The 21,587-nt window shown below is 46.0% G+C and overlaps 1 protein-coding gene across 1 annotated transcript in view; it reads right to left on the reverse strand.

Moving 5' to 3' along the window:
- Positions 1–21,587, reverse strand: part of LOC311246880 (transcription initiation factor TFIID subunit 4) — a 301,235-nt gene that overhangs the window by 70,368 nt on the left and 209,280 nt on the right. The window contains 1 exon segment of the mRNA XM_084337121.1: positions 7,226–7,348. Coding sequence (XP_084193247.1) covers positions 7,226–7,348 — 123 coding nt within the window.

Consider the following 21,587-nt stretch of genomic DNA (forward strand, 5'->3'; position numbering starts at 1 on the left):
CGGGTCGGCCCGGACGTTGCAGGGTTTGACGTTATGGAGATGTTCGTGGTTATGTTACTACGTGTTACCCCTCACTGTTGCTTGGTCCATGTTGTGTTGTACCTTGCGCTGTGCTGACGGAGCCTGGTCCTTCTCCATTCTTTTTTGCCCCTCTCTTCTCCTGCTTAGGCAGGGCTGGGAGGGGGCTGTGTACGTCCCGGTCCGCCGGGCCCAGGTTCGAAATTGTTTTCGTCGACCCGTTGGCCTGGGTTAACCCCTTTTTTGAAAACTGAAACACTTGTACTGCAGTATAGCCAGTGTATACCCGCAGTTGTGTTTTGGAGTTTTTTCTTGGGGGGTTATAGGAACAACCGCCTCATGTTAGAACCAAGGGGGTGGTTGGTTCCCTGGTGTGTTGGTAGCGGAGTCAACTCTCGGGGTAGGCCGGGTTTGGCCCTGTCTACCTGTGAGTGTGCCCCCGCACCTTTCATGACGTCTGCCAATCATGTCAGCCTTCTCTGCCTTGGCCCCTCTAGAGAGTTGAGTTTTTTTTTGTGGAGGCTGCGACATGGTGCACAACATGCCAGCATACGCCCCTTCTGCCGGGGTGCTGTTTCAGCAGACCCCTTTGGCGCCTGTCTAGTCCGCAGTGCTCCAGGCTCAGGTCGAATGGCCTGTTGCCTGGATTGAGGGATCGACCTCTTTTGGGGGTCGTCTCCCCGGTGCGCTGCCTGGTCCCGCTGTGGGTGTAGCCTCTTGAGTGCTTCGGGGCGGTGTGCTGTAGGGGGGAAGGGCCTGCTCTTGGATGGGGGGGGTGTGGGGGGTGGTGTCACTAGTGACCGCCTGGTGGGGTCTCGATGCTGCGGCGTCGTTGGCCTCTCCAGGCCCCCTTTTCCGGGGGGGTCCAGTCCCTTCCTGGGTCTGGGTCCTCCTTCGCGCTCCGCTGCTACGGCCTTGCCATGGGGTTGGGCTTTTGCTCTTGACCCCGTGATATTAGGGGTTGTAACGGGGGTTTGTTCCTTTCCGTTCGTTCCCTAGTGGCATGTGGGTTGCGCGTTTGTGTAGTCGTGGGTGAGTCCCACGGTCTGCTCACCCTGTGCGTTTGAGTTGCTAAACTCCTCTTCGCACAGTCGGATCCGATACCCTCCCGTCCTCCGCTAGGGGGGTCCGGGGGCTTGGGTCCTCCCCGGTTCTGATGGTTGTGGGGGGCCTCAGCGGGTACATTTGTCGAGCTTCCGCTCTGCTCAGCTCCTGTATTGCAGTAGACGCAGAGCGGAGCTATACGATATATAATGTACGGTTATGTATATAACCATAGTTATATGAGTATAGTGACGCTCTGCGTCGGACTCACTGAGGACCCCGTGGTCTTGCCTTTGTGGTGAAAGACTTGGGAAGAAGCTTCTATCCCCAGGCCATCAGGCTGCTAAACGAACAATAAACACTATGCAACAACCATCAAATGCACACAGCACACACGCCCACACGCACACACTCACTTAAACAAACAACACACTGCAGCACCCACTCTCCACACTTTAGATCACACAAACACACTTTATATTTATTGATAAAGGATTTGCACTACAACTCGTACACCTACTGTAAATTGTACCTAAATTGCACCTCATCCCATTTCTGCCTTGCACTATATAGTATTGTATATTAGTACACTGCATAGTATTGTATATTATATGGTAACTCAGTTACGTCTATTCTGCATCGAACATTGTACATATGTCTATACTGAACACTGTGACCGCATTTTTTTTTTTTTTTACTTCTAATTTACATGCTATACTATGTTATTTTATCTTATCTTGTCTTGCACAGTCTCTGGAGCGTAACAGTAAGAAGCATTTTGTATAAAAGTATTCTGTACTTCTGTATGACAACTATTAAAGAAACTTGAACTTGATAGTATGGCCACACCCCTGCTTATGTAGAGGAGCGGATGGGGGTGTGGCCAGGCAGATGAAGTGTGTAAAGATGCATGTGAAAATGTATTCAGTGCTAATACAGAGCGTCACTATACTCATATAACTATGGTTATATACATACCCGTACGTTCATCCTACTCTTTTTCGAACATTACTGTTTTGCTTGTTTGTTTTTTAATCTGTTTATTACTTCATTGTTTTATTACATTTTTTAAATTTATTTAATTTGTTTTTAATTTATGTTCGAAATAAATAAACGCATTCATTCATTCAAGATATTGTGTGAGCAAAAAAGAAAAGAAAAATACATGTTATGAAGTATAGTTAATTTACTATATGTATACATCCTCTGGCCTGTTTGTAGAACTTCCCTGTGTTCTAAATCTAAACCCTATTGATATGAAGTTGTCAAACCCTATTGATATGAAGTCTAATGGGAACATGAGAGGATGCCGTCATTTGCTGCTATGTTCATGTGCAGCTGGATACTATTGGCTTATTTATCGCCAGGTGGACAGCGCCTTGGTGCTGAAGTGTCATTCAAACTATCCTTACTTAAATATGACTGTGACGGGCGACTACGGCACCACACATGTGAACAGTAACAATGCAATTAATTAATGTCTTGTTGTAATTAGTATATACCCAATGTCATGCGTCTTCTTGAAGCGGATTGAGCTTGTTTTGCTCCGATTTGACGTCAGTTTAAAAGCCTTCTACTCCTATGGCATATTTAATTCCGCCTGGATCTTTTCTTTTTATTGTCCGCTGTAGCATTGTCAAAGAGTAATTGCTTTTGCCCTTTTCCCTTTGTAACTTCATCCTTTATCTTTCAATATCTTATTTGACGTTACTGTAAGATATAAGTGTGTATTAAAAGACGGAGCTGTTCATGCGTATTGAAGGTTTGTGTCCCCGGGCAAGCTATATTCACGTATTCACATAACTCGCATATATCCTCAACTATCCACAACACCAGAGCGCATCAGGTGCATGATGAAACACTCGAGTGACTGACGGACATTTGGAGAGCCTTTATTTCAGCGGGGAACATAGGACCCTTTTTTTGGAGCTGCGGTCTGGACCGGGGAACATAGGACCTTTATTTCAGGAGTGGGGAACATAGGACCTTTTTTTTGGAGCTGCGGTCTGGACCGGGGAACATAGGACCTTTATTTCGGGAGTGGGGAACATAGAACCCTTTTTTGGAGCTGCGGTCTGGACCGGGGAACATAGGACCTTTATTTCAGCGGGGAACTTAGGACCCTTTTTTTGTTCGGGAGCGGGCGGGACCGGGGAACATAGAACCTTTATTTCGGGAGTGGGGAACATAGGACTTTTTTTTTTTTTAAGCGGGGAACATAGGACCCGGGGAACATAGGACCCGGGGAACATAGGGATGACCCCCTCAGAGCGTGACTTTAGATCCTGCTTGATTAGCAGCTCCCTTTCAGCCGCCACATGTAAATATAAATTAAAATGTATGTATATGGCGACGTGTCCACAGCCAGCTTTTTATGAGTTGCCAGCTCCTTTCTGTCATTAATTTCTATGCTAAAGACGCGACAGGCGCGCTCCTTTTCCCAGCGCCGTGCCTCACGTTTCAGCGCTCTTGGCGGCTAGCGTTTTTGGGGCGGAGCGCTCCCGGCACATAAAGTTGAAAATAGTTAAACTTTTGGAGAGGAGCGCCGCTCATCAAGGTAACTTTTTACAATCAATCAAAATTGAGCAAGTGGCGGGTCCGCCTTGAAAAAAACGTTGTCTGCGGACACATCGCCTACAACAGTATTTCATTAGGATAATGCATTAGGTCTTTCAAGCTCTGTCTAAAGTTATTGAAGATGTGGTGAACAGTGTTATGTCAAATATCAGTTAACCGTCTCATGCTAATGCTAACTGGATCACATTTCATGTAGGCTCGAGTCAATGGAGGCTGCTTAAATTTAGAGCTGCTTAACGTACCAACTCTGTGATTAATTTATCAACAAGTGCACAAGCGCTTTATATGGTGTGCATATGAGTGTGCAGCTGTGTGCAACATTATACTCAAGGGTGCTTCAGGAGTGCATATTGACTCAAAACAATAGGGGAGGAAATACAGTCTGTAGGTCAGTGAAAATGTTTTTTGTTGTTTGGGGTCTGCACTTCAGCACATTGGATTTGAGATGACTATGTGGTTTAAGTCCAGACTTTCAGGTTTAATTTGAAGGACTTTACATCCATATCCGGTGAACCACCATGTGTATACATATTCCCCTAATTTTAGGGGACTAAAGGTATTTGTACAAATGAACCAATAAATAAAGTCATCATATTTAATATTTGGAATATTAATATATAATATAATATGAATATGAATGGAATCATATTTTGCAATCAATGACTGCCGAAGTCTTCAACCCCTAGGGGAAATCGACCCTAAAATAACATGTTATTTATGAAATATTACACAGCTCATTTTCCAATTGTGAATACAATTGTGAAAGGGTCAGTTCACTCAAAAAAGTATAATACATATTTTTAGGGATGTCTGATATTATCGGCCGATATTGGCATTAAAATGTGATATCGGAAATTATCGGTATCGGTTTTCAAAAAAAGATTTTTTTTATTGTCAAAAGTATGCATAATGTTGTGTTAATTCCACGACAAGAGATATGTAATGTTAATTACCTGAAATTATTCCGTTTTTGGGGGAGGGGGGGGGGGGGGGGAACCCTGCATATATCGGTATCGGTTGATATCGGTATCGGAAATTAAGAGTTGGACAATATCGGTATAGGTAAAAAAGCCAATATCGAACATCCCTACATATTTTCCTACTAGATAGAGTGCTATCTATCTATCCAGATGGTTTTGGTGCGATTTGCCTAGTTTTGGAAATATATGCTGTGGAGATGTCTGCCAATACAATGGAGCTGAGACTCAAAGCACCAAAAAGACACAAACAACTAAAATGTAATGTCTCTTTCCAGAAATCATGACCTAGTTACTCAAGACAATCTATAGACCTTGTTGTGAGCAGTTTCACGTAGGAACTATTTTCGACTGAAGTACACATTATTATGGGGGGGTTAGTTTCCTGACTGCATCATGTGTGCATGCATCACCAGGGGCAATAAACAAACGTAATCCCTAACAGATCAATGAGCCAGACTACAATAACGTTTTTAAGCCATGCTTAATGTAGCAATCTAAACAACATAGCCATACCCAAGCTTACCATGTAACAGGTGAAAGTGTCCCACTTACAGCCATGCTGCTGAGGCAAAATTACTTGTATTACTGTTTTAGTCAGGGGAGTGCCATGGTTTCTCCATAGAGCTCCATTATACCTTTAGTCAGGGGAGTGCCATGGTTTCTCCATAGAGCTCCATTATACATTTAGTCAGGGGGGGGTGCCATGGTTTCTCCATAGAGCTCCATTATACCTTTAGTCAGGGGAGTGCCATGGTTTCTCCATAGAGCTCCATTATACCTTTAGTCAGGGGAGTGCCATGGTTTCTCCATAGAGCTCCATTATACATTTAGTCAGGGGGGGTGCCATGGTTTCTCCATAGAGCTCCATTATACCTTTAGTCAGGGGAGTGCCATGGTTTGTCCATAAAGCTCCATTATACCTTTAGTCAGGGCAGTGCCATGGTTTCTCCATAGAGCTCCATTATACCTTTAGTCAGGGGAGGGCCATGGTTTCTCCATAAAGCTATATTATACAATACCTTTAGTCAGGGGAGTGCCATGGTTTCTCCATAGAGCTCCATTATACCTTTAGTCAGGGGAGTGCCATGGGTTCTCCATAGAGCTCCATTATACCTTTAGTCAGGGGAGTGCCATGGGTTCTCCATAGAGCCCCATTATAACCTGTTAGCGCAACAGCACAGAAAGAGGAATGACTCCATCATTACCAACAGGAAGCCCATCTATATCCATGTTTAGATAAATAGCCAAAAGGTTCAACAACGTAAAGAGTAAAATAAAGTCAAAGTAGCCACTTCATCTCTCCAGTGAGATCTTATTGATCTGAGCAGCCATTTCGTTTATCTAATGGCAGGCTAGATTAAAGCCCAGGCCATAAGGCTCTGTAAGAGGGTGCATATTCATTCAGCTAACAAATGTATTGAATATATAACACAGTAACATTAGTAAACAGCAGAATATCACTACAGTCCGATCTGAGAATCTATTATCTACAATGGATAGGGTTTTGCACCGAGACCAACAGCAGGCTAAAGCAGGGTATTAACTCATTCTGCGCCATCGCTTAATGCGCGAGAGGGCGCTAGAACACCACCGCTTTAATCAATGGGGGGACTGCGAGATTTGCGAGTGCTTAAAATATATCTTAAATTATAGCTATGGGTCTAATACACCCGTCGATTATCAGTGAGTTGCTTCCAGTCAACATGCACAAAACGGATTGTTTTTTCATCCGTACATTTCCGTTTTATACCGTTTTGAATATGAATATAGTTTTGGTGATTCTTAGTAATCCCAGGAAAAGATGCGATAATAGCCCTTTAGTGGAATACACTAAACACGTTGTAATTTTTCGCCTGATTATCTAATCATCCTGAAATCAACGCTAGATCATCGTTATTATCCTTCCTCATGCAAGAATGAAAAGGGCCTTGTAGCGCGAGGCTCCCCCAGTCCCCTCCTGGGTAGAAAGAAATATCAGATCAACGCAAGATTTCATATATAGAGTCCTTACCTGGTATCTGATGTAATGCAAAAGAAATAATCCAATTATCTGATTGCCATTCCAAATACTGCTCGTGGAGGTCCGTCCCACATTACCGAGCGTTACACACTGACGATCAATCAAATCAGTTGTCCCATTGGTCCGTCGTGTAACCTTTGTTGCATATAAACGACCACATGAAAAGAAGCCAAAACCAGAACGTGCAAGGTTTTTAATGAATGAATGATCATTACATTTATATAGCGCTTTTCTAGACACTCAAAGCGCTCCCCACAATGTAGGGTGGAAATTGCCTCCTTCACCACCACTGGCAGCACCCAACGTTGGGCTACGCAGGCTCAATGGCTGCCATACACTGGCACCAGGCACACATCACACTACACAATGGCTGAACGGCTCAGGAGACAGGGATTGCTATCAGCTAATTAAGGGGGAGGGATGATTAGGTGGCCTTGATGTCAGAGACCTGATTGGGAATTTGGCCAGGAATGTCGGGGAACCCCCTACTCTTTGCGATAGTGGTCATGGGTTCTTTCACGACCAAATTCAGTCAGGACCTCGGTTTTCAGCTGCGAATACAACAAGTGACGGGGGGGGCCCTTACCTCGGTCCCTGACGGCGTGGCCCCCGGGGAATCCATCTTGCGCTTCTTGCGTGGTCCGATGGCGGCTAGTGCTGTCAGGTTGGCGTCTCGCTGTCTCACCTGGGCCTGCTCCTGTTGCTGCATCTGATGGGGGAGAAGGAACAGGTCAGCTGACGGCGACCACTGACACGCTCACGGTTCAAGAGGCATCTGTGCAGCATGAGGAAGTGAAGAAATATCATGATGTGTAAAACAGTCAACTGGTTATTATATACAGTACAACCCAATTCCTAATGGTAGGAAGAAAATACATCTGCTTGCCTAACAGCACAAGTCAAAAACATACAACAACCAACAAAACAACAATGCCGGCTAAACATTTTTTACAGATGAATGTTTCACTATTTCTACATGAATGAATTCAACCATTAGGGTAACATTCAACCGTTCAACCAACCACTTCAATAAGTCTGTTTTTTTTTCCCCCATCCACTCGACAAACCACATCATACTGTCTGTCTACTTCTCTCTCTGTCTGTTCAGCCATCCCTGCATGTACTGTAAGCCCATCTATTAGCCTCACTGAACGGAACCCTCAACAACAAAATGGCAGCATGTTGTCAGCCATTAGTGGGAGAGCTCCTGTCAGGGTGGGAGCGGCACGGGGCCGGCTGGCTGGCTGGCTGGCTGGCTGGCTGGCTGGCTGGCTGGCTGGCTGGCTGGCTGGCTGGCTGGCTGGCTGGCTGGCTGGCTGGCTGTTCACGTGGTCACATTGTGATTTTTCAGTTTGTGATGTGTAAAAGAGGAAGCGGTGGCGGGGCGCTGCCTGGGGTAATGTCATGTCTGTCCGTGGGGCTGAGGGGAGCCAGCGTTGCTAGGAGCTGGCCTTTCTGCTGGGCGGACGTGTTAGGGCCTCAGGGCATGGCACAGAGGGTGTCAGCCCCCCTCCCCCGTCTTCACACACGCACGCAAACACATACAGAAATCACTCATTCACACACACACACACACACACACACACACACACACACACACACACACACACACACACACACACACACACACACACACACACAAGCAATGCCTGCCACTCATACACACGCATGCAAACACATACACAAATCACCCATTCACACAAACACACACACACACATACACACACACACACACACACACACACACACACACACACACACACACACACACACACAAGCAATGCCTGCCTCCCTGCCCCAATGGGGGGGGGGGGCTGGGTCGAACAGAACAGAGACAATCAATGTGGTCTTTCATGTTATTTCATGTTATGTCTCAGCGTGTGTGTGTGTGTGTGTGTGTGTTTGTGTTTGTGTGCACGCGTGTTCGAGTCGTATGATCGGAAGGGGGAAATTTCATGTTGCTTTTCAGATGGCGCTCTATAAAAGGTTGCTTTGGTGTACAAGGCCGCTCCAAAATGTGCATGCAGTTATGTCTGATATATATATATATATTTATTTTCTTCCCAAGGCCCCCTGGCAAAGCATGGCCTTTAGGGTGTTGCCACTTCACATTTAGCTGGAGAAACCGTTGAAAATTTCAAACACACTGACAACACAAACTAGGGGAAATAAGAATAAGAGCGAGAAATATAACCCATTTACCTTGCTGATTCTAGAATTCAGCTCAACCAGATCGGACTGCAAGACTGAAGCTGACACCTGTCTTTAAGTCAGGACATGGGATGTGAAAAATGGGCCTGTGGATGTATCAGCTAGAAGGTGGTGGTGGTGATGGTGGTATTGGTGGTGGAGGTGGTGATAGGGGTGTGGGGATGAGGCTGGCTCTATGGATGTATCAGCTAGAAGGTGGTGGTGGTAATGGTGGTATTGGTGGTGGAGGTGGTGATAGGGGTGTGGGGATGAGGCTGGCTCTATGGATGTATCAGCTAGAAGGTGGTGGTGGTGGTGATAGTGGTGATAGTCGTGGTGGTGATAGTGGTGGTAGTGATAGTGGTGGTGGTGATAGTGGTGGTAGTGATAGTGGTGGTGGTGATAGTGGTGGTAGTGATAGTGGTGGTGGTGATAGTGGTGGTAGTGATAGTGGTGGTGGTGATAGTGGTGGTAGTGATAGTGGTGGTGGTGATAGTGGTGGTAGTGATAGTGGTGGTGGTGATAGTGGTGATAGTGGTGGTGGTGATAGTGGTGGTGGTGATAGTGGTGGTAGTGATAGTTGTGGTGGTGATAGTGGTGGTAGTGATAGTGGTGGTGGTGATAGTGGTGGTAGTGATAGTGGTGGTGGTGATAGTGGTGATAGTCGTGGTGGTGATAGTGGTGATAGTGGTGATAGTGGTGGTGGTGATAGTGGTGATAGTGGTGGTGGTGATAGTGGTGGTGGTGATAGTGGTGATAGTGGTGGTGGTGATAGTGGTGGTGGTGATAGTGGTGATAGTGGTGGTGGTGATAGTGGTGGTAGTGATAGTGGTGGTGGTGATAGTGGTGATAGTGGTGGTGGTGATAGTGGTGGTGGTGATAGTGGTGATAGTGGTGGTGGTGATAGTGGTGGTGGTGATAGTGGTGGTGGTGATAGTGGTGATAGTGGTGGTGGTGATAGTGGTGGTGGTGATAGTGGTGATAGTCGTGGTGGTGATAGTGGTGGTGGTGATAGTGGTGATAGTGGTGGTGGTGATAGTGGTGGTGGTGATAGTGGTGGTGGTGATAGTGGTGATAGTGGTGGTGGTGATAGTCGTGGGGGGATGAGGTTGGCTCTATGGATGTATCAGCTAGCGAGCTGGAGGTGCTCATCGCCCGGGTCCACATATGAGATGCAGCGTTACTGTTATCAATGCTAACCGTGTTTGGCCGCAAACACAAACACAAAGCTCTCCAGGCCTGACCTCAAAGGATCCTGCTTCATGGAGAGTGAGCAAGAGAGACGAAGCAGTGGGGGTGGGCTGCTAGGTCTGCTATCTCACTGATGGCACCAGGATGCCGGCATCTCTGCCTAGCAGTTGGCACCAGGCATGGGCTCATAGCGCCTGCAGCAACTGCCTGCGTTTTCAGATTTATGACTGGATGATAAATGCAGACCTCATTTCACCATCTGCAACCCTCCAGTCTGCATTTCCCATTGCTGGAGAAGCCATCGTGATGCTGGGAGACCGATTTCTGATTTCAATCTGCGCTCCTCGTGCCTCTCCACCTTAAGACAGCTACCAACCTGGGCTGGACCGCGCCGGGCCGGACTAGGCCAAAGGAGGTGAGCAACATCACCTCCACAAAGGTCACTTGAATCTCGTAGTCCATCTCGCAACTGGGAATAATAACCAGTTTGCCATCCGTAGATTTGCCAGGTCCGATCAATGTCACGGCGTAACTGTTTGGTATTCCCACAAGTCTCTTAAATACCAGTGCTTCCAGTCTGCCTGCATGCCCTTTTGAAGCAGGGAATGAGACTTGTAAACTCAAATTATTAACAAAGGTCAGGGGAGGTAGAACATGGCCAAGATGTGAAACTAAATCCCCAATAGAATCTTTAATCAATGAATGGCCTGCGCTATGGCGGAGAGAGGTTCTGGTCTTGATACAAACACAATATTTACAGTATGTCCTGTATACAACAGACAAAATACCTGGCGATGAATGGGGCAAAAGACAAACGTTTAAAACACAATAAAAGACTGAATAGGAGCGAGGTGTGTAAATTACTCTTCTGTTGTTTATTTTAGAAAACTCGTCCCCAGTCCTTGAATTATTTAACACCAACGCTGGAGAACTGCACTTGAAAATACTTGTCCCCTTCAAGTGCAAAAGATGCATTATGAGAAACAACAGTCCAGCTCTTTTCTCCCTCTGCAGACACAGAAGAAAAGAACAACATGTTCTCTCATGACGCAAACATGCCTGAGATTTGGAAAGGGCCGGCCGAGCCGTCAGTTAAACTCACAGCGAAGCGGGAGGATGAGTTCCAGAAGCCACGATGGCCAACCTGCCGTTTTCTATCTGCACTCTTTCTAACAAAGGCTTCTCCTCCCGACTCAACCCCCCCCCCACCACCGCCGCCACCGCCAGCTTGAGGGGGTTGCTTGCGGCCCCCCAGACACTTACAGACAGATGTCCTTGGTGGAGCGGAACGTAGTGGCCGGGGCATGTCTGACGTCACAGCCCAGGCTGTGGGACTGTGTGCAAGGAGCTAGCAGAGGGCTCTCTCGCTTCTTAAAAGATCTCAGCATAAATACTGGCCAGGGGGTCCACCCCCTCCCGACTAACCCCCACATCCCTTTTCCCTAGCCAGGCCTGGGCTGGTCCGAGGGGCCACAGCAGAGGGTTAGTGGCCATATATACACCATACGCTCTGCACACACAAAACAAAAAAAAGTTAATATTCTACTTATGCGTCTATGTAATGCATGCATTTCATTCCTCTGACACCCACATGGCCGACATTATGCGAACATCTGTATGCCGTGTCTGTGGGCCTTTGCTCAAGCGAAGTGCCTGGCAGTCAGTAAGCTGGGAGGAGTGAGGTGGAGGCCTAAGGTCTGTGGTGTAGCTACTATCGAGACAGACACCACTACTCCATCTCCAACTCAGTCTGTCCCACATCTACCTACGTTCAAACCAACCTGCCGATGGGGGCCGGGGTCTTACGGTTGTATGAAGCCATGTACGAGTTCATTAAAATAATTCTGCAATCACATATGCCATTTGTGCTTTAAGATAATGAGGCAGTCAGAGTACATTATGCCACAATCAAGTATTGCATATGCATACGTACGTAGGTAACAGCTATGAGTCACCAGTCTGAACTGAATAAATACATCTCATACAATTGTGTTTTGGACGAATTAATGCAATGCCATTCATTTGGTATAATAGGTGGAAAAAACAATGCTGTGAGAGAAGAAATATACAGAGATTCTATGTTACAATATATATCTCAATGTGCAATCTTTCCCTCCTATAAGTATTCCAGCACATTATGTGTGCAGCTGTAGTATGTGTAACCTACAGAAATGCATCCCACACACAGGATATTTTAATGTTGGCTCAGCGTGCTCTATTTTTCTCTAAAGCTGAGTATGTCAGAATTGTTTCCAGGGCCAAGGACCAATTATTCAAAGCTCTCAGCTCTCCCCGGAGCTAAGGTCATTATGGGAGTGTCACTATCACGACCCTACGGCTCGTATTCATTTGCAACTTATTTGCAGAAATTAAACCGTACACAAAAGGCTGTGAACTATGTGGATAAATTGGGATGTGTAATGTATAAAGGACTCCTAAACCTAACACACAACGTTGGTATTATAATTCTATATAATAACATTTATAGAGTACATTTCCAAAATAGGTAAGAGTCTAGCAAAGAGGAGGCAGAAATTGTAGATAAGCATATTCGGGAGAAGGTATTACATGGAACGGCAGGCAAGTGGCGATCATTAAAAATAATGCTTATCTAAGGGGAAATCTCCGACTTTAAATGTTCTCTCGTTTTGTCTCCGCTCCATGCTAGCAATGCTTCGGCTAGCAGTCTTCTCTCTCTCTCTCCCTCTCTTCTTTAGCAGTTAGATTCTCCGCTCGTCACCTTCTATTGATCACGTCTAATTTGCATCCGAGAAAAGATGTGAACTCAGATATTCACACTCCAAGAGGGATGACGGTCTCCATGATTTATTCATTTCCAAATCAAAAAAGAAAAAAAAAGAAAAGAAAAGAAAAGAAAGAGAGGAAGGTAGATGAGAAGGGAATCTTCACAGGCAGCGAGCGACTGCAGGCTCCGAGGCTGGGCTCCTCTTTCACTCTGCCCCCCCAGGCACCTGGTGTGCAAGTCCTCCTAATTAACAAGGTGAATCATGCTGCCGCTCTCTAATTAGCCAACATGACAATCTAATGGAAACATGCGGGGCAGAGCTGGCACACTTAGAATCACCTCACAAAGACCCCTCCTTTCCCCTTCCTTCCCCTATGAATTCTATACAAATGACCTTTCTTGAAAAAAGAAAAGAAAAAGAAAAGATAGGAGAGAGACTGGTGCACCCCGTGAGTGTGTGGAGAGAGGTGTGTTCTGGGAGACAGGTCAACAGGTCAGAGGGATGAGAGGGACTCAGAAGTTATAGCCAGGCCAGTGAAGAGTTTCTCTATCTTTCTTTTTTTTAAACTCTCCTCCCCGTGTGGTGTTTGTTCCCTAATTGAAACGTGTCCTGCCGCTCCGCCTCCCTCTCTCTCTCTCTCTCTCTGTTATCCCAGGCAGGGGGGGGGGGAAGGCTGGCACCTCGCCACGAGCGTAGCTCAGCGCTCCCCAATTCCCCCGTCGCAGGAGTCCCAAGGAGCGCTACCACCACGCACAAAGACAAAGTGGTCCTACAGGCTTCTGGAGGAGCAGGAGCCGTTATCTCCCTCTGAGGCAAGAAATATATCCTTTTTCTGTTGTTTTCCCTTCTCATTATAGCACTTTGTAATATTCGAAAACACACAGGAACACCAAAGGTATTTTTAAAAGCCTGCTCCCTTTTTTTTTCTTATAAAATGTCTTGAGGAGAGAAAGAGAAGAAGAAGAAGGGGAAAAACAGGAGAAGTTGAAACTACAGACAACAAAGCAACAAATAAAAAAAATAAAAAGGAATTGTGCTATAGTGGACTATTTATTATAGCCTGCAAATATGGAAGCACTACACAAAACAGCTTTATTACCGAATGCTTTATTATCTAATGGGAGAATTATATGAAAATGATATGTGCTGGTTATCTGGTATTAATGTATGTTTGCATGAACAGTGGGGTTATGTACACTTGAGCTCTCCACTCTAACGTGACCACACACACACACACACACACACACACACACCACACACACACAGACACACACACACACACACACACACACACACACACACACACACACACACACACACACACACACACACACACACGCACACACACACACACACACACAGACACACACCACACACACGCACACACACACACAGACACACACACACACACAGACACACACACACACACACACACACGCACACACACACACACAGACACACACAGACACACACACACACACACACAATAGTAGGGAATCTGAAAGACAAGTTACAGGAATGGAGAGAGAGAGAGTGAGAGAGAGAAAAGGGTTCAGACTGGGTTATCTAGCAGGCGTTAGCCCCGAGGCGAGCCTAACGGGGGGTGCCGTGCCTCTTTGAGCAGAACATTTTGTGGATGGCCAGGAGACGAGAGCCTGTGAACTCCTGATATAACCATGCTAATCAAATCTAATAAAAAGCTACGGGCTGCAACATTGTCCTCTGACATCCGATAGGAGCTCTGTGCTCTGCAGAGGTGCGAGGTACTGGCTGTAGGGGCATGGATGGCAAGTAGGCGGATTCCACTCTCTGCATGACTGGGTCACCTGTGGAGGATGCAATGGTCAATCAGGAATATATGTGTATTAGGCCCAGGCGTGCACTGGTTAAAAGCAAGATGTTGTGATTAAAATGACTTAACATGTACAACTCGTGATTATGTATGCAATAATGAGGGGGGAAATGCTAAATTGGACAGTGATTGTGTGCAGTATTCCCCCCCCCCCCCCCCCCCCCCCCCATTCCGAAAGTGTGTGAGTTTATGCGTCCGACCATATGACATTCACACCTCTGTCTTTAATTGGAGGCACAGAAGGTTGGAAGTTGAACAAGGGCAGAATTCATTGCAGTGCGGTTCAAGACATTTCAAGCAATCCTGGTGGTGTGCAAACGTGGCAAAAATGAAGAAAAAAAATAATAAACCACTCCAATCGCCCGAGGAGGGAAAATATTTGAGGAAAATTATTCTAACAAAAAGCTTGGAGATTCCCATTGGACAGCTTTCAGTTTCACACAAGTCTGGAATCACTCTGAGAGAAAGTGGAGCATTGCTACAAGGACACAGGACTCAGGACACAGGAAAGGAGAGGAGAGGAGAGAAGAGAGGGGTACACTACACAAACATCCTCTCCCACCTCCGATAGATCTGGCCCTGCTGCTGATGGTGGTGTCAGTGGATAGCAGGCAGTAGTGTTATCCACACACAGGAGAACACTTCCTCTACTAGGCTATGGGATTTGAAAACAATGCCTGTGTTGTGCTGTGCTGTATGCCACATTAAAGGAATATGTCACTAGGGCTGTCTTAAATACTTCGAAGCTTCTAAGCTTCGTTCGATGGCACAAGCTTAAAAGAAAATAAAAAAAGGGAGTTTAATTTTTTTTTTTTTATTAGTTTATGTGTGTGTGTGTGCAATACATGCATGCAATACATAAATAAATATGAATCTCCATATATGAAATAGAACATTTAGATAAGGTGCTACTGAGATGTTTTGGTGAGTTCTTTGTTTTTTTGTGGAAGTAGCCCTTCTTAAAAATGCATGAACATTCACTGATAATTGGTCTGTAGTGGAGTCTACAAGGTCTACATTGCCGGACCATGTAGAATCCGGACCTTGTAGACTGACATAATTCTGTGCATAGTTTAGTCTATAGGCCATATTTCAAATAATCTAAATCTTACTTCATTCATCTTAAACATTCTTGATTTGGGGGATTGGTAGTTCCCATGAAATCTGAAGTTGTTCAAACGACAACAGCGATCCACCTTGAATTAAATCACAGCCGAGTGAAACCTTGTTGGCTGTGTCACAGTCACGAAAGGGGCTACTTAATTCATTAATCCAATCCAGTTTATTTATAGAGCACATTTAAAAACAACAAAGTTTACCAAAGTGCTGTACAAGTCCCACAACATAAGATAAAAAAAAAATATATATATATATATAATATATATATAAAAAAAGTAAAAAAAATGTATCTCGAAGCTTCGAATTAAAATCGAAGCTCGGCCCCGAAGCTTCGATTGCCAAAAAAAGCTTCGAAGGTCAGCCCTATATGTCACAGATAAATGAACATTTGTATATTAGTCACATTGTGTTGCCTGGAATTCCCGAATAATTAGTTTTTCTCTTGCACGTTGAATGGAGAATCCAAAAAACAGTAGCCATAGTTGATGGATTGAAGTTAATTGGGTCAACATTTTACAACTGCAAAACATCCATTTACAAACTCTCCAACACATCGTGGAATATAATCCAAGTCTTCTTTATCCAGCTGTATGCTCAGTACTTCGCAAACACATGCATTTTTGCTAAAACTTTACTAACGAAAACATTTCAGGATAAACACTGCCTTCAAATGGGGTCATGTTTACCAGTGGCGTCGTTAGCCCTGGGCTTCCGGGGCTTTAGCCCTGGGCTTCCGGGGCTTTAACCCCCGGATCTAAAAAAAAAAAAAAAAAAAAAAAAAATGTGATGGCATCATCCCCATTGTCTGTGCTGAATGTTTGTTAGTGTTTGGTATTTTTCTTTGGTTTTTAGTACTTTTAAACATTGATTTTTAGCAAGTAGTAGTTTTCATTTGATCCTATATAATTTTTTCATTCACCAATTTGTGGACTTTTTTTTGTGTGTCTTGAAAGGCGCATTATAAATCAAATGCATTATTATTATTATTATTATTATTATCATCCAGGAGGGAAAAGACACTTTGGACAGTAGGGACTGCATCTCTGCCTGTCCTGGCCAGGAAACACTTTGCAACTGTGATCTCCTCTGGCAGTAGTTGGATATTGTAATGTGTGGCGAGGGGTTGCAGCAATTCCACTGAGAGAAACTGGTCTGAGGCTGGATAACATGCCTGTATGCCTCTCATACGTTGTTCTCCAACTCATGAGAACCTGCTCTCAAGCTCTTGCAGCATTCTGTCGAGGAATGGATAGAACAGTCTCTGTCTCAGCTGATCTCCATGAGGTCTGAGCTTGTGCCACAAGATGACTCAACTACATACTCGTCCATCCTTTTCTGCTTCCTCCTTTGGCTGGTAGTATGTTCCTCAATCCAAAGGCCATTACATATGTCCTGTCATACATGTCCACTGCCATCTCTGAGGTGCGATAACCTTTGAGTGTGTCCTGCACTGTGCTTTTAAATAGTACAGATAGGTATTGAAGATGTGCACTTTAACGCAGCAGCACCTGGAGCCATCCATACCCATGTCCAGTGTCCACTGACAAAGACATGCGCTCATGATACGTGATAAACTATAATAAGCTTTAATCGAACCCTGGTTCATTTCCTCGGATAGTCCAGTTGGTTTGGGGTGGTGTGAAAGCTCATTCACTCTTGCAAGTGAACCCTGCTGCGGTTCATTTGAGATGTGAATGCAAAGCGGACCAAAGGCAGGAAAAGACCCCAAAATCTAATCTTTTTTTTATGAGAAGACTGAAACATTATGTATATAATTTTTTCGATTGCTTAAGCACGATTTTGAAAACAGGGCCTGGTGTTTCAAAACACTACACACAATTAGCACAACCACACACACAATTATCAGAACACCTCAGATCCTTTGCTAAATGAAACACAAACTATACACTAATTTATAAAAACTACATTTTGTTACCATATGAAACACACATGACTTAATTCTGTTTGAACCAGTTACACACTGCTGTGCTTAACCTAAAACACATTTAGCAATTCTACTTCTCAGTGATTAGAGTACTGTAAGTGAAGTACACAGAGAATGTGCAAATATACAATAAATTCACCAAACACTACACAAGACAAGACCAATGCTGTAGACTGTATATAATTTATTTATCTCCATATACCCAAATCAATGATGCAGACTGATGAAACTAAAAAATATTCTCTCTATATACCCAAATCAATGATGTAGACTGATGAAAATATAAATGTTCTCTCCATATAACCAAATCAGTCAACATTTCAACATGGAGAATCACAACATTTTCATGCTACTACAGTGTGCATAACACAGTAAGCTCAGCAAGGTTTTGATAATTGTGTAATACTTTTGATTTGAGTGTTTATGCAATCGAAGAAAACTGTAAAGACTAGAGATTAGCTGTTTATTTCTTTTGTACATAGGCTGTGCATAATGTTTGTTTGTTTATTTGCTTATGTGTATGATTCTTAACTGTGCTACCCAAAGCTGTAAAGGAATGTGAATCCCTGCCCACATTCAAAACCGCTCTTAAAGAGCACCTACGGGAGGCTGCAATTCGAAACTGGCCACCGTAAATGCCCAAAACCCCCACCACCATCTAATAGACAGTCTCCTCCCCACCGCATGTATATATTCCCTCCCCGCCGTATGTATATTTCCCTCCCACCCACCCACCCCCTCCTAATGTACAGTCCCCTCCCCATCATATGTATATACTCTGTCAGGATCTAGGGGTAACAGTACTGTATATTTGAATACCGCTTATGTCACAAATGTATCAGTACTAAATACCTATATGTCCCTATGCCATAAATGTCATGTATGTTGTGTATGTCATAAATGTCTATATGAATTGAAAATGGGGGACCCTGATGGAAACAAGACAAACGTCTTTCTCAGGTCTGCATCGCCTTAACAATTGTATGTATTGAGCCGTACTGTATTGTACCCATTCTGCAATCTGTTAAATAAAGTTTTCATTCATTCATTCATTCATTCATTCGTGTATATGTGTGTATGTATGTACAGTATATGTATATATATTAAATATATATATGTATATATATATGTGTATATATGTATATTTGTACTCCTGTTGGGGCTTCTTGGACCAGATCAATGTTTTATCTGGCTAAATAAAGGTTAAATAAATAAATAAGAAAGTGATGATTTGGTCCTGTTAACTTTGAATTTTCTATGGGGACTGCCCAGATCCCTCTCATGGACCTGGACCTCACTTTGAGAACCTCTAATGATTCTAGTTATTCAGTATTCATCTCTAATTACTCTAAAATTGCGTATTTCTGTGTTTAAAAAAAAATAAAGGCACTGTGCCTTTAAGAGGCGAACAGGCTAAGGGACTAAGGCTAAGGGCCAGGGCTAAGGACCAGGGCTAAGTGTCAGGGCCAGGACCAGGGGCACTGGAGAGGGGGACAGGGACAGAGGCCCGGAGAGGCGGGCTGGAGACAGGGACAGAGAACAGGGTTAAGGCCTTGGACAGGGCGAGGGCCAGAGCTGCTTACAGGGATGAGGACAGGGTTCCGACGGCGGAGGCCTGGCACGGGAACAGGGGCCCGACGGCGGAGGCCTGGTACGGGAACAGGGGCCCGACGGCGGAGGCCTGGCACGGAGATCCTCTTCCGCCTCCTCGGATGCTGCAGACGGGCAGCGCAGAACAAAGGGGGTCCCAGGGGACCAGGATGGGAACACGCCGTCCTCCCGTGGAATACTAGGGAGCGACGACGAGCCTCACCCCAGGAACGAGGATCACGAAGAGACGCCTTCCTCCCGTGGAATCGGGAGCGATGGCGAGCCGCCTTGACGTCTGGAGTGGGAACACTGGAAAACCTCCCGTAGAGAATTAGAGAGCGAAGACGGTGTCCCACTCCAGGCAAACGGCGACAGGTGGTGATGGCTGGGCCGTCGTCTCACGCCGGAGACGCGGCAGGTGATGGTGACGTACAGAATGGTAACGTCCAGAACTCCATGAACACTGAACACAGATACAGATACAGAGTCCAGAACACAGAACGACCCGACCAGGACTGGAGGGGAGTCTGCAACCTATGTACTCTCCCGAGGTGATTGCAAACTCCCAACAGGTGCGTGAAGGTAGAGGATCAAGGATGTCCAAGGGTGGGGGCTGGTGAAGAGGGTAGACAGGGAAAACACAGGAAAAAGGTCCAGGGACAGGCGAATCCTCACAGTACCTCCCCCTCCACGGGAGCCACCGGGCGACCCAAAAAATCAGACAGCGGGGCAGGGGACAAGACAAAGCAACAAACAAAAAAAAACTGGGCCATGCTAGCAGGGGAAGCTACACCTAAAGTGGGGCTAGCAGAGGGACTGGGTAGCTGCCAGAGCATTGCTAGCTACAGGGCCTATGCTAGCTGTACTGCAACATTAGCATAGAGGCTGCGCTAGCTGCCGGAGCTAGGCTAGCAGACAGGGCTGGACTAGCAAAGGAGAACAAGCTAGCTGGAAGGACAGTCCTAGCTGTGGGGAACAGGGTAGCTAACAGGGGAGCTAACAAGGCTAACAGGGGAGCTAACAGGGGAGTCAACAGGGGAACTAACAGGGGAACTAGAGGGAACTAGAGGGAGCTAGAGTGGGTTAGAGGGAACTAGAGGGAACTAACAGGGGCTAACTCACATACACTGTCTGTGCTGGCTGGGGTCGTCGACTGGTCGGGTCGTACTGTTATGGTTTGTAACCGACCCCAATCGCACAACACAAGACAGGTATGAGAGTAAGCCAAAACAGGGCATTTATTTCATATAGAACAAAAAGCGGCACAGTCCCTTTAAGGGAGAACAAAAAAACACTAGAGTCAAAGAAATATGGAAAATGCGGCACTGTGCCTTTAAGAGGCGAACAGGCTAAGGGACTAAGGCTGAGGGCCAGGGCTAAGGACCAGGGCTAAGTGTCAGGGCCAGGGGCACTGGAGAGGGGGACAGGGACAGAGGCCCGGAGAGGCGGGCTGGAGACAGGGACAGAGAACAGGGTTAAGGCCTTGGACAGGGCGAGGGCCAGAGCTGCTTACAGGGATGAGGACAGGGTTCCGACGGCGGAGGCCTGGCAAGGGGACAGGGGCCCGACGGCGGAGGCCTGGCACGGGAACAGGGGCCCGACGGCGGAGGCCTGGTACGGGAACAGGGGCCCGACGGCGGGGGCCTGGCACGGGGACAGGGGCCCGACAGCGGAGGCCTGGCACGGAGATCCTCTTCCGCCTCCTCGGATGCTGCAGACGGGCAGCGCAGAACATAGGGGGTCCCAGGGGACCGCGATGGGAACACGCCGTCCTCCCGTGGAATACTAGGGAGCGACGACGAGCCTCACCCCAGGAACGAGGATCACGAAGAGACGCCTTCCTCCCGTGGAATCGGGAGCGATGGCGTGCCGCCTTGACGTCTGGAGTGGGAACACTGGAAAACCTCCCGTAGAGAATTAGAGAGCAAAGACGGCGTCCCACTCCAGGCAAACGGCGACAGGTGGTGATGGCTGGGCCGTCGTCTCACGCCGGAGACGCGGCAGGTGATGGTGACGTACAGGATGGTAACATACAGAACTCCATGAACACAGACACAGATACAGAGTCCAGAACACAGAACGACCCGACCAGGACTGGAGGGGAGTCTGCAACCTATGTACTCTCCCGAGGTGATTGCAAACTCCCAACAGGTGCGTGAAGGTAGAGGATCAAGGATGTCCAAGGGTGGTGGCTGGTGAAGAGGGTAGACAGGGAAAACACAGGAAAAAGGTCCAGGGACAGGCGAATCCTCACAAAGTATAAATTAATAAAACATATAATAATAATAATTATTATAAATATATAATAATCATA

This window comes from Notolepis coatsorum (genome assembly GCF_963971535.1).
Source record: "Notolepis coatsorum genome assembly, chromosome: 20".
Lineage (NCBI taxonomy): Eukaryota > Metazoa > Chordata > Actinopteri > Aulopiformes > Paralepididae > Notolepis > Notolepis coatsorum.